General features: G+C 34.0%; 1 protein-coding gene across 5 annotated transcripts in view; it reads right to left on the reverse strand.

Moving 5' to 3' along the window:
* Positions 1-5,119: 5,119 nt before the first annotated feature.
* The window catches only part of LOC124520520 (UDP-glucuronosyltransferase 2A1), a 67,461-nt gene continuing 58,952 nt past the window's right edge, over positions 5,120-13,628 (reverse strand). For 3 of the 5 annotated variants that reach the window (XM_047091445.1, XM_047091448.1, XM_047091447.1), the window contains 4 exons: positions 13,312-13,443; positions 11,070-11,157; positions 9,609-9,828; positions 5,120-5,399 (listed from right to left, as the gene is read on the reverse strand). In XM_047091445.1, the coding sequence (XP_046947401.1) occupies positions 5,120-5,399; positions 9,609-9,828; positions 11,070-11,157; positions 13,312-13,443 (720 nt within the window). The remainder of the gene's footprint in view (positions 5,400-9,608; positions 9,829-11,069; positions 11,158-13,311; positions 13,444-13,628) is intronic. The other 2 variants (XM_047091446.1, XM_047091449.1) reach the window with 1 other exon arrangement.

Consider the following 13,628-nt stretch of genomic DNA (forward strand, 5'->3'; position numbering starts at 1 on the left):
CACTTCTGGTTCAGACAATGGTAGAAGAGAGCAGTTGTAGTTTTTTTGCTGTTTCTTCCTTGGTTTGGGACCTTGTCTTCAGCAATTGGTTTGTCCTTCCATTACTACATCTCTTGTCATTGGTTTCTTCCTACACAGTTCTTATTCTCACTAGTCTCTGGAAATATTACCGCTTTCTTTTATGCCTTAGCCTAATGGGTTAGTAATGGCTTGAACTGTTGTTAGTCTGGGGGCCTCACCGTTCCTTTTAGTATCCTTCACACTGTCCAGATATTTGCTAAGTATTCTTTTCATTGAAGTGATCCTGTTTGAAACATCTTAGGTGACTTTTGTCATCTGCATGGAAATTGAGTAATTAAATCTGAATAAAGTGGGCAGAAGATCTGAATAGACATATCTCCAAAGAAGACATACAGGTGGCCAATGTGTATATGAAAAGATGCTCAACATAACTAATCATTAGGGAAATGCAAATCAAAACCACAATGAGACATCACCTCACATCTGTTGTTAGAGTGGCCATTATAAAAGAAAGTATTGGTGATGATATGGAGATATCAGAATCATTGTGCACTGTTATAATATAAATGTAAGTAATGTAACACATATGGAAGGTAAAATGATGCATTCACTATTGAAAACAGTATGGATATTACTAAAAAAATTAAAAATTTACTTTTCTATGATACAGCAAGTCCTTTTCTGGATACTTCTCCAAAAGAATTAAAATCAGTATCTCAAAGAGATATCTATACTCCCTGGTTAATTGTAGCATTATTCACAATAGCTCAGACGTGGAAGTAACATAAATGTCTACCCATAGATGAATGGCTAAAGAAAATGTGGTATAAACATAAAATAGAATATTAATCAGCATTAAAAAAAGAAGGAAATCCTGCCATATGCTACAACATGGAAGAAACTTGAGGCCATTATGCTAAGTGAAATAAGCCAGGCATGGAAGGAAAAATACTGCATGATTGCACTTATACGAGGTGTCTAAAGTAAACAAACTTATTGAAGCAGAAGGTAGAATGGTAGATGCCAGAGGCTAGAGGGATGGGTCAACAGGAGTTGCTGCTCAAGAAGCAAAACATTTCAGTTATGCAAGATGAATGATCTCTAGCGATCTTTTGTACAAACACTGGGCTTATGCTTTAATAATACTGTACCATATACTTAAAATTTTGGTAAGAGGGTAGATCTCATGTGTTGCTTTGTTTACCACAATAATAAAGAAAATCCAAGGGTAACTACTATGCCAGTACCAGATAGCAATGTTAAATAAACTTTTGATAACCCCCAAAAAAGAGAATCTTAGGATTTTGAAGCAAAAATATGATCCATTTTCATGATATCTCTTTCCCATAGGAAAAAAAAACATCTCCTGGCTTATTACTGAGCTCTGGCTGAGATGAGACACTTGACCATGGGCACCAAGTGACTATGCTACTTGTGATGACCTATGTTGTGGTAGCAAGAAAAATGTGACTGAACGTTAGCAGCAACATAATACAATTAAATAGATATAGTATATATGAGAACAGGCCAAAGCAGGCCCAGAAAAACAAGTAAATTTTCTCTGCAGGTGGCTTAGACTCTCATGGAACTTAATGAATATTTTTAAAAAAATTTGTCAATCCTCACTTTCAGAATCACAAAGGAATTACCCTTTGAAAATAGGGAAAACATTCTCAGGGCTAATTTATGCATGAGTATACATGATATTCTCCCAGCAGCGGGAAGTAGCCATTGTTACAGCTCCACTGAAAGGTGTCTCTGAAAGATGGTGAAAGCAAAATTTTCCCCATGTGTAAAATATCAAGCAGTATATCTAGGTAACTCTGTTTTTATGGGGAAAAGGTGCTTTACAACTCTATAGATTCATAGGCAAAGACTAATGGATTGAGTGGTTTGTCAAAGACAGGAATAATTACAGAGAAGATTAAAGGCAAGAAGATCTGAGAGTAGAGGTTTGTGAATAAACCTCTTGGAGCTTGTGTAGATTATGAAGATACTTATATTCTGTAAAAATTCCCTTCAGAAGTCATGTGCTATAGACAACGGTCTCAATAATAAGGTGGTTTGGATGAGCAGTCCTGTCCTGTTGGAGTCTTTTTCCAGACAGTCCAGAATTTTATCATGAAGCTCATGCACAAAGCAGTGAAGACTGGGATGAAACTATGTATGAATGCACAGCAAGGAGTTCACCTCACGAAGGCTCATCTGGCTGTGCCAGCTGTTACATGCTCAATCTGTTATTAGCAAATATGTCCCCACCTCCTTCCCAATATGGTAAACTGCCTAGGGCTCTAGCTAGCTAGAAAGTAGAAAAATTTGTCACCTTCCACTGAAAGGATGAACCATTTTATTCTTCATAGAAATAGTTATAATTTCAAGGTAACAGATTTCCCCTTCACCTTATCTGTAGTATTTCTGCCAGATCACAAACTATGCACATGAGGCCTTAGTAAAAATGTTGGTTTTGATATCAACATTGTGTATGACCAGGAAACATATTTACAGCCAAGAAAATGCAGCAAAATCTAATATTCATGGAATTTGCTGATTTTACCAAATTCCCCCTTAGCTAATGAAAGATTTTCAGGGTTTTAGCTGGGAGACAATATCCTATGTATTTTAGTTTCTGTCTCAAAGGATGCAATGTATGCTTCAAATCAGAGTCTTATATAAAAAATCTTCTGTATTTTAGTTGAATACATGGGTTCAGATCTCAAGGGGTTGAAAATGGTAATGAGTCCCCTACAAGTATGCGTCACCATTTTCCTTAGACAAGTTTGTTTTCCATTATTACAACTTGAAGTCAGGCAGTTGGAGTTGCATTTCTCAAAAGAGGAATGATATGGCCATGATTTACTTAGATTATAAACCATGAATGTTTCTTGATTATTTTGAGCTCCTCTGCTTCAGAATTCAGTCAGAGATTGTGTTACTCTCTTGGCTGTAGTCATGGTAATTAAGCTGCTGACGTTTATTTGCTGTGGATGAAGTTTTGGATCACCCTATCAGGTAAAGAACCCTAACTAGAGGAGATGCTGTCAGAGGATAAGGGGAACATGTAATGCTTATGAACAAAATAAGTAAAAGTATTAAGTGCAGCCTCTTGAGTATCTCTAAGTTCTGAGAATGTAAGGGCTGTGGAACAGTGCTCTGATAGGACTTGGTTTCTGCTTGTTAGGGATGAGAATTTCCTCATTTGAATAGTTCTACAAACAACCGCTCAGGAAAGTTCATTTTCAGTGGGTATGTATGTATGTATGTATAAATGTATGTATGTGCGTATGTATTATTTTTATTTAATTGTTTGTTTATTATCCAAATACATGTTGCAGTTAGACAGCTAACTAACAGGAATTTTTGCCAGCTGCCTTCTGATGTTCAGGCAAAGGAAGAAACCTGAAGATAACCAGTAGGAGGGGAGAAAGGAGGTGAGCAGTGGCTATTGAACAGAAACAAATCTCTATGTGGTAGGTGGCCAGTCTCTGAAACCAAATGGGTGTCTGAACATGGGTAGTGCTCAACACCATGAATAGCTAGCCAACCTCTCATTGGACCTTAAGCCATTTACTGCAATCCAATAGCAGAAAGTGAACTGGGTATAGAACAAACAAAAGCAGCTCTTCTGGGAACATAATCAAATTGTAAAATTAAAAACACATCAACATGAATCAACTACTAAAATGTTAACATTTAACAAACACATTTTCAGCCTTCACAAAAAATTTCTTAAGAATTTATTTGCATTTCCAGTCATGTACATATTCAAAAAGAAATTCTTATATGTTCATGTATCATATATCATTCAGTTATTTTAAAATTGGAAGTAATTTTCAAAATGCCACATTGAAATGACAACAGATTTCAAAATTTTCAGTAAGCCAATGGATGTTATTTATTGCCTCAACTATACAGCTAATACTGGAATTAAAACTTTAATTAGAACATGTCATTAAGTTTATAAAGGGTAAAGAAAGTGCAGTCTTTAATCTATTTGCTAAATTAATGCAAATCTGATTCAAATATGATCTTTGCATGATAACTCTTTACTATAGCATGCCCTTAGTCATGTAGACCTGCTAATACCATACGTCCTTGGCATAATGCTTAATTAATAAATTTAAATTTGTAGAAGACAAAGACTGAAAAATGATACAATGATCTTATATTGCAAGTAAATATTTGTTTTTGCTAGAAAACTGAACAAATTTGATTATAAAGAGTGATTATAGATTATGTGCATTAGTCATTTTTCAATATACTAAATTGGCATTTAACTTTATCAATTGTACTGTTAATTAAACATTTCATAAAAGTACTAAAGTCTTTTCTATATTTCTTAGTTATTTCTTCCATAAATGATCTCTTCATCTTTAACGTTGCGGACATTCTCTGTCCCTGAGAGCAAATAATGACCCACTTAATCTCTTTTGTTTGAGGGAAGTCCCCAGACCCTTGCATTAGAGTCCACACAAGAGTACTGGTGGATTACAGGCTGGAACATAGGCCATGATCATCTGTGTGTTCAGTGGGAATTTGTAGACTTTCCCTAGAATGATACATTATTACAGTTATCAATATAGGCTCTGACTCCAGTTGCTTTGGACTAGCAGAAGGGCTTATTTTTATGCAAAAATAAATAATTACTCTTATTATAGCATACTAATCTTTTATGGTGGTTCCTTGATTTGTATATTCTAGGGGAACTTGTGAAGTTTAGTCTTCTATGTTCCCTACATCCATCACATTCAGCTCATATTTTGTGTGTTCCTGAGGATTCAGCATGTTGTCAGCCAGCACGTTCCTAAGGTTAAGCATACTGAAAAATAGTGATATTTTGAATGGGGTATACATAAAATTATTAGTGTCCCTGTGTCAGGAAAATGAGAAGAAGAGGGTAAAGGCACCTGGGAAAAGACAAAAGAAGACTGGGACGTGTTTACTAGTTAATGATCCTGTTGAATTCTAGGCTTTATCTCTAAGCTAAGGTAGAGGAAAGGGAATTTTGAAAACAGGATGGAGATAATGTGTTTTCATTAAGGTCACTGTGGCTAGAATGAACAGGATTGCCCATTAAGGCCTTTGCCAAATTTAGAAAGATCTATTCCCTCTTTTTCTTCTTTCCTGTTTTACCAAGTTTTTGGCAAGAAAACAAACAACATTTTGTGACCAAGAAGATAGCAGTTGCTGCACAGACCAGCAGGAAACCAATCACATCGAAAGAATGGTACTGGAACCAGGTGAGGTCATGGGCAGCTGGACGCAGGTGCTTGGCTCCTTTGTGACGCATGACAAACTCTATCCAGAAGACTGCTCGATCTAGGGGCTTTACAGGTTGATCATGTTGAATCCTTGATAACCTTGTAGCATTCTCTTTATAACTGGTAGGCAAAAATAGACAAATGAGAAATTACATAGAAATTAGAAAAAGGTTTTCTTCTCATTATAGGCAATATGTCATGCATGTTATATGTTAATTAAGCCAAAGGCCATAGATACCTTGAGAAAAATTTCATTCTTTGTGAGACATTAACTTTGTTGATTGTATAGAATCTTAAAAGAGGTGTTAAGAGAGGATGTAGAAGAAATATATTCTTAACATATATTCTTAATATATAAAATATTCTTATAATATATTCTTATAATATATTCTTATAATATATTCTTATAAAATATTCTTATAATATATTCTTATAATATATTCTTAAAATATATTCTTAATATATTCTTATTGCGGTGAAATGCAAACATAAGAGATGGAATAAATTTGTTACAAAAGTATAGCCTAATTTTTCCAAGGAGCAATTTTGATCTTGTGTAAAGTATAGTTTCCAGGACCGTTCCAAAACCAAGACTGTGAATAACCCAATATTGTGGGAAAATATCCATAAGAAGTTCCATAAGCATGGTCTCTAATCTCTGGCTAGTTCATGACGATAGACAAGTAACTGATAATTCACATAAGTAAACCATTTCTTCGGTGTCTAAGACCTTGACTCTGATAATTCCTCTGCTGCACGCACTTGTGTTTTTGTAATGTGAAACACAGTGTCTATATAGGCAATATCAAGATTGGGTAAAGATAATAGGGTAATTTTGGAAGTATCAAGGACATGAACTTTGAGTTTTTCAGATAAATAGAAATATCTCGTTAGAATTATTGCCCCTAATCAATGTGACATCACTGTAGCAATAGTTATATAGAGTTTTAACAACTCTAATCTCTCAAACAACAATGGGAATAAGTATGTATTTGAAAGGCAAGTAATGTCTTCACTGGACATTTCTTGGCTGGTGAGCCAGAATTAGTATATTTTATTTTGGTTTTGTGTTAGAAATAAAAGTTCCAAATGGAGACATGAAGCTAAAGGAAGGTTGGTGAAATGCGAAGAGATGTCCTGATGTGAGCTGGACATTTGGGATTGGAAAAGGAGGAATGTGATCATCAATCACCAGTGAACATGGTATGCTAGATCCAGTAGCAGGGGGTAATTTACTTGTATTCTTTTTTGGTGTGCAGGGAGAAAGGATAGTCATACTATTTCAATTGGATTGTAATATAGGTAGGGTTAAGTAGAATTTCACATAGCTCATCCTAAAACATTTCAGGCAAACTGTGGTGGCAATAAATGCCTATTTTTCCAAATCATATTTTTGTTCAAGGTTTTCTCCATTTATAGACAGAGATTTAAAATCTGAAATACATATATACTAGATAGATAAACTTGCATTTGTAAAATATACTTTCCTATCAATGTGAAAAGAAAGACCTTTGCTCATACTTAAAATGATCATTTAATATTTTATTATACACTAATGTTATATGACTGTTATCTCAAAACACTCAATTAATTAAAATTACTATAGTTTATGTATTTAAGTGTAATCTTTTGTGTTCCTTAATTCCTTTATGGATTAAGAAAAATGGAAACTAAATATATCCATATATACACTCTACAGTAAACCCTTTTGTTCCCAGATAATTTCAGAATTAGAATTAGGTTTAGAGTTAATGGTAAGATATTTCAAAAGAAATAATTTTAGGTATTTTACTGGAAAATTCTGATTACTTATGTTTCTATCTTTTGCGTCAATAGTTTCCAAATTTACAATAAAATTTACTGGCATTCTATGCAATAAAGTAGAGTTTTAAAAAATTACAGAACTGACTTACTCTGATATTTAGTAAAAGGAACCACATTGTCAGCAATTAACAACCCAGCAAGTCTAATGCATTAGACATCGAGATCATCATTTATGAGAAACAGAAGATCATAGTAAGCCTTGATGAAGCTCTTAACCCTAGATCCAGCTCCTGAATTGATGATACCAAGACTATTTTGAAAATTAAGACTTAAAATGCATTTAATAAAAATCATTTGATTGGAATGTGTGTGAGAGGGGAAAATGAACTACTAGCACTGACTTTTTAAGTTGCATATAAAGCAAACATTGAGTGTTCTCCCGCTTGGGAATCAATACCTTGACCCCTTTGTCTAAAAAATCCTGCAAGTAGGGCTTTGAATAGATGGTTACATAGATTAGTTCCACCAAAAAAAAAAAAAAAAGCTGCACAACATTGCCTTTGAGTTTACCTTCTCCTCTACCTCCTGAATTTCAGATTTCAGTAATATAAACAGAATGTGATAACTATCCTTTGAGTTTTGCCTCTGAATAAAATAATGGAGTCTCAGATAACCTGGAAACAAGTTTAAATACAAGACACCTGTACAAATTCAGAACAAACACTGAGAGAGCTAGATGAAAAAATATACAATATTGGGGGGAAACATAAAAATGATGGACTCAGAATGTAGTTAGGCATAATGCATATCTTAAGGAGAGTTGAATTTTAATAAGAATGCAATGGTGATCAACAAAAGATTAAAAAAATCAAGTTTTAAAACAAAAAACAGTGATAAAGGATAGAAATAGGCAGTGTGAATGGTTAAAATACCTCCTTAAAGGATTAATAATGAAATTAGAAACAGTAATTTTTTAATGGCAAAAAGTAAATTTACTAATTATGGATTGTTTGAGGAAATCTCAATGAGTTAAGAAAAGTAAAAAATATTAGGACACTTAGAAAATAATACAGAAGCAAAACAATCCAAAATATTTTAACATAGAGAACATTGAACTTTGATGTCTCTGAAATAGAGAGAAAAAAAATGGAACAAACATTCTAATAAATAACAAACAAAAAAATTTTCTGAGAAGAAAAAAATTAAATATTTTTTATTCTAGATTAACAGTATTGAAAGGACATACCATAACCCAGGAAAAGTGTAGACAATAACTGATAAAGATACATCATTAACTAGGTTTCTGAATTTAGAAAAAAAGATGATTTTTTTTCCAAACTGAAAAAGAAACAACCAAAAATAATCAGACAAGCCTCAAGTTCTTAGAGAAGGAGTTAAAGCCAGAATACCATGAGTAATATTTACACAGTTCTGAAGAAAAGAGAGAGCTAAATATATTATATTCAGAGAGGTGTCATTCTTATATCAAGGCATTCAGCAAATAAGGCTAAACATGTTCTCAGGGAATTCATACAATATATTCAGTTAAGAATGAATCCAAAATATTTTGGAGTAAAAAAATCTCTGAATCAATGGCAAATCCAGATTCCCTTAAGATACAGCCAAAAGAGTAAATATGAGGAAAATAAGTGGCATACATATTGACATGTTAAAAAAGAATTTGGAGGTGGGGGAGAGAGAGAGGGAGATCACAAGTGGGGGGACATGCAGGGCCCAACATAGGGCTTGATCCCAGGATTGTGACATCATGACCTGAGTTGAAATCAAGAATCACCTGCTTAACTGACTGAGCCACTCAGGCACGCCAACAAATTAAAATTTTAAGTAATACATATTAAAGATTATTGCTATAGCAGGAGTTCAACTATTGCTAAAATTAAAAATACATAGTTAAAAATAAAGACAAAACTGAGTTCATGTATTAATTCTTAATCTTGGTGAGATCTTTCAGGGAAAAAAACCCATAATGATATATACCTGAAGTTCAATATAGTTTATTGATTTATTGTAATTAATCTTTACCTAAATCAGATAAAATACAAAATTTTGTTTAAAAATCAACACATAGTAATAGCCAATATTTATAAAATTATTGCCTACTCTATATTTCTCCTCCCTGTGTATATTCATAAACTGCAGAATGGTATATAGTCAGCGTTAATGATGGGTATTTTTGAATGACAGTGTTAATTATTACTTCCAATTTTGTACTTACTGAATGGTTATACTATTTAAATAAGCATATATATGTGTGTCTATACATATAAGCAGATTATTAAAAAATATCTGGGAGTTTATGTCATCATGGAAATTATTGATTTTGAAATTACATTGATAAAATATTTGAAGTATTAGTCTTTTTTTGCAATTTCAGCAAATTACTCCAGTGTATGGGAAATGGAATAATAGAGTGGTTCTTATATTGATAATTTTATGATTGCTATTTGAAAATACGTCAGTTAAAAGGCATGAGACATTGGACGTTTTTCCAGGAGTGATGGGCAGTATAAACAATGGTAAGCCTTTAAAAGCAGTAGTACTTACGAAGGTTCATTAATGACTGTTCTCAAGGCATTGAGCAGATCTCCACTTGTCATTGTGTTTATGTTCACCTCCACAGCTGCTCCTTTGGCCTTCATGTGAGCGATATTATCAGGCTGATCAGCAAACATGGGAACTCCCACCATAGGAACCCCATGATAAATAGCTTCATAGATCCCATTGGTTCCACCATGAGTGATAAAAGCTTTTGTTTTGGGATGACCTAGGTCGGAAATTGGGTGAGAAGTGGGTGAGGATTTCATTAAGACAGGTTAACAGAGTTTCAGGAAGAGACAGGGAAAAAACTAAGGGTAAGTCAATGAAGAAAGCAGCATTTTCCACAAAAGCTGAGCACATGGGCTATTTCTATGCACATAGAAAACAATCCCTGGAAAGGAGGAATTAGTTCCCTCTGCATTGTGCAGAAAGATTTGCTTGAGGAAGTAACACCTGAACTGAGATTGAAACTTGAAGAATAATGAGAATCTTAATTGAAGATGCTCTTTTGTGAACCGAAGAAAGCATTGAATCTATAAAATCTACAGCCAATTCTCAAATTATTTCTGCTTTGAAAGTGTAAGTAAAATGTAACATTTTATTATTTTTTCTAGCTTTAGTTTTTAATTTATTTTTTAAATTTTATTTTAAATTCCGGTATGGTTAACATACAGTGTTCTATTAGTTTCAGGTATACAACACAGTGATTCAATAATTCCATATTTCACCCAGTGCTCATCACCATAACAGCACACCTTAATCCCCAGCATTTGTTTGATCTACCCCTCCCCCACCTCCCCTCTGGTAACCATCCATTTGTTCTCTGTAGTTAAGTCTGTTTCTTGCATTGTCTCTCTTTTATTTTTCCTATGCTCATTTCTTTTGTTGCTGTTTCTTAAATTCCTCATATGAATGAAATTGTATGGCATTTGTCTTTCTCTGACTCAGTTCTCTTAGCATTACACTCTCTAGATCCATCCATGTCTTTGCATATGGCAAGATTTAATTCTTTTTTATGGCTAAATAATATTCCATTGTGTAAATATACCACATCTTCATCCATTCATCCATCGGTTACACTTGGGCTGCTTCCATACCTTGGCTACTGTAAATAATGCTGCTATAGATATAGGGGTGCATGTATCCCTTTTATTATTGTTTTTATATTCTTTGGGTAAATGGCCAGTAGTGTGATTACCGAATCATATGGCAGGTCTATTTTTTTTTTTTTTTGAGGAACCTCCATAGTGTTTTCCAGAGTGTCTGCACCAGTTTGCATTTTCACTAACAATGCAAGAGAGTTCCTTTTCCTCCACACCCTTGCCAACACTTGTTGTTTCTTGTGTTTTTCATTTTAGCCTAAAATGTGACATTTTCAATTACATACTTATTGAATTTGTTTGTTGTTAAACAGTCACTTTACTTGTCCATTTCCAATTGTACAGCTTTTTTTCTCCTCAGTCTTACCAAGAAGATCATTCTGGGGTATCCAATCATAGAGCCGAGTATTGGCTCCTAATGTGGCTGGTTTCTTTCCTTTGTATCTCCATAAAACCTGTGGAAGACGGTACTTTAATTTTGCAAGTGAAAACAGAATGAAGTCATCTTAAGGCTAGAGAGTTATTTATAAGTCATGTAGCCCACCACTACTTTATGTGATAGTGAGAAAAGTGGACATAAGGGATAGTTTGCAAACATGGAGATATAGTGGGACTGTTTACATCAACGTTGTCAAAAAGGGCTTGTGCTAATAGTCTATTAAATATAGTTTTATCATTTTTATATTTGTCACTCAAAGTATTGAGGTGTGAGATTGTAAGTGAGGAGAGAGAAAAGAAAAGACTAATTTAATCAACCAGAGTGTGGAGGTTCTAAAAAACATTAAAATAAACATGAATACTGTGTAAATTTATTTATGTCATAAGGCCATCCTAACTCTCATGTTTCAAATGCAATGTTTTCCAGAAATATAATTAGCTTTAAAATTGTATTGTCTGGTTTTTGAATGATAGTCTTTCCTTCTTTCCTTCTTCCTTCTCTCCCTCCATCTGCCTCTTTTTCTTTCTCCATTCTTCTGTCTTTCCTTCCTTCCTTCCTTCCTTCCTGCCTTCCTTCCTTCATTCCTTTTTTCCTTCCTTCCTTCCTTCCTCCTTCCTTCCTTCTTGCCTGCCTGCCTGCCTTTCTCTCTGCCTTGTTCTCCTTCTTTCTGAAGTTGAAGGGAGGAGGAAACAGAGGTTTGCCTTCTGTAATTATTTAATAAAGTATCTTCTTGGGATGTTAACCTTTTGTTACATACTTTTAGGGGTGAGCTCTGTATGACTAAGTTCAGATTGAATATAAGTAAGTGGCACACTGTTTAAGTTTTTATTTTATTCAACAATTCTAGGACTCACTTAGTGCTCATCACAAGTGAATTCCTTAATGCCCATCACCTATTTAACCCATCCCCCCCAAACTCCTCCCTTCTGGTAACCATCAGTTTGTTCTCTATAACTAAGAGTCTGTTTCTTGGTTTGTCTGTCTCTCTTTTCTCCCCCTATGCTCATTTGTTTCTTAAATTCCGCATATAAGTGAAATCATATGGCATTTGTCTTTGACTTATTTTGCTAAGCATTATACTCTATAGCTCCACCCATGTCTTTGCAAATGGAAAGATTTCACTTTTTTTTTTTTGGCTGAATAGTATTCTACTGTGTATCTATACCATATCTTCTTTATCCATTCATCAGTTGATGGACGTTTGTGCCCTTTCCATAATTTGACTATTGTTGATGGTGCTGCCATAACATCAGGTGAATGTATCGCTTTGAATCAGTAGTATTGTATTCTTTGGGTCAATCTCTAGCAGTGAAATTGCTGGATCTTAGGGTAGTTCTATTTTTAACTATTTGAGGAACCTCTATATTGTTTTCCACAGGGGCTGTACCAGTTTGCATTCCCAACAGTGCAAGAGAGTTCCTTTTTCTCCCCATTCTCAGATGGCAAAATTTTAGCAGAAAAGCTTAGAAATAAAAATTCAAAGGTTTAACAGGCCTCATTAGTGCACTCACGGTTATAGAGTTTTATATAGTTTAACTAATATGCCAATATAATGAATTCTAGGGTATTTAATGAACAGGAGTATATAAAGAGTAGAAATCTCAAACTATAATGACAACACAAAGTTAATTGAGTATCATAAATCAGAAAATACATACTGTTTGATAATAATACTAGGATTTTTAATTGTGTTTAACTGTAGAAATTTCAGTTTAGAAAGATTAAGCTTCTATTTCTAAACCAAATAGATCATGATAAAATCTTAATAAAACTTAGAGATATAAAGTATATCCTTGAGTATGATTCTTGTCTACTTTATGTAGAACCTCTCTCCTTTCCTGGACCTTGGAGTTAACATTCTTGAGAATTTGAGGAGTACTCAGTTCAGGTCCTAAGATTTCAAAAGGTTATTGGGATCTTAACATTTTAATCTCTATTTCATTGAAAATAAATGATAGTATAAAAAGATGTATTTCCATAGCAATGCAAAAGTTTATTAAACAAGTGATCAAATGTGCCCCAATACACCGTTTTAATATTTTGAGAAAATTTTACTTACAGATGGTACTAGTTATGCTCAGTGTTTCAACTTTGATCTAGAAAGAGAACTGTTAGCCACACTTTCCAATTGGCAGAGTTGCTATGCATCAGGATCCAATGTTGTACTAACCTTTTGTGGGATCTGGGCCAGGGCTGAGGCAATGAGATTGGCTTTTTCATCTGAGAGGTTTCTGACCATTGACCCCAGAGAAAACACCACAATACCATCTTCACCTGAACTTTGGACAAATTCTTCCATTTCCTACAGAGACAAAATTATTTTCATTGTAAATATGCAGGATCATAGGGGGAGAAAAGTTTTCTCATTTATACATGACATGTGTTAAAATTGTACCATGTCAATTTAGATCCAATAAATTATTAAAAAATCAATCTAACTCTCTCTTAGGCATTCAGGATATTTTTCTCGTGTTTATTCTTTTCCTG

Source organism: Lynx rufus, unplaced genomic scaffold (genome assembly GCF_022079265.1).
Source record: "Lynx rufus isolate CCGP_SWC_20201006 ecotype Redwood Valley unplaced genomic scaffold, mLynRuf1.p SCAF_3, whole genome shotgun sequence".
In the NCBI taxonomy this organism is placed as follows: Eukaryota; Metazoa; Chordata; class Mammalia; order Carnivora; family Felidae; genus Lynx; species Lynx rufus.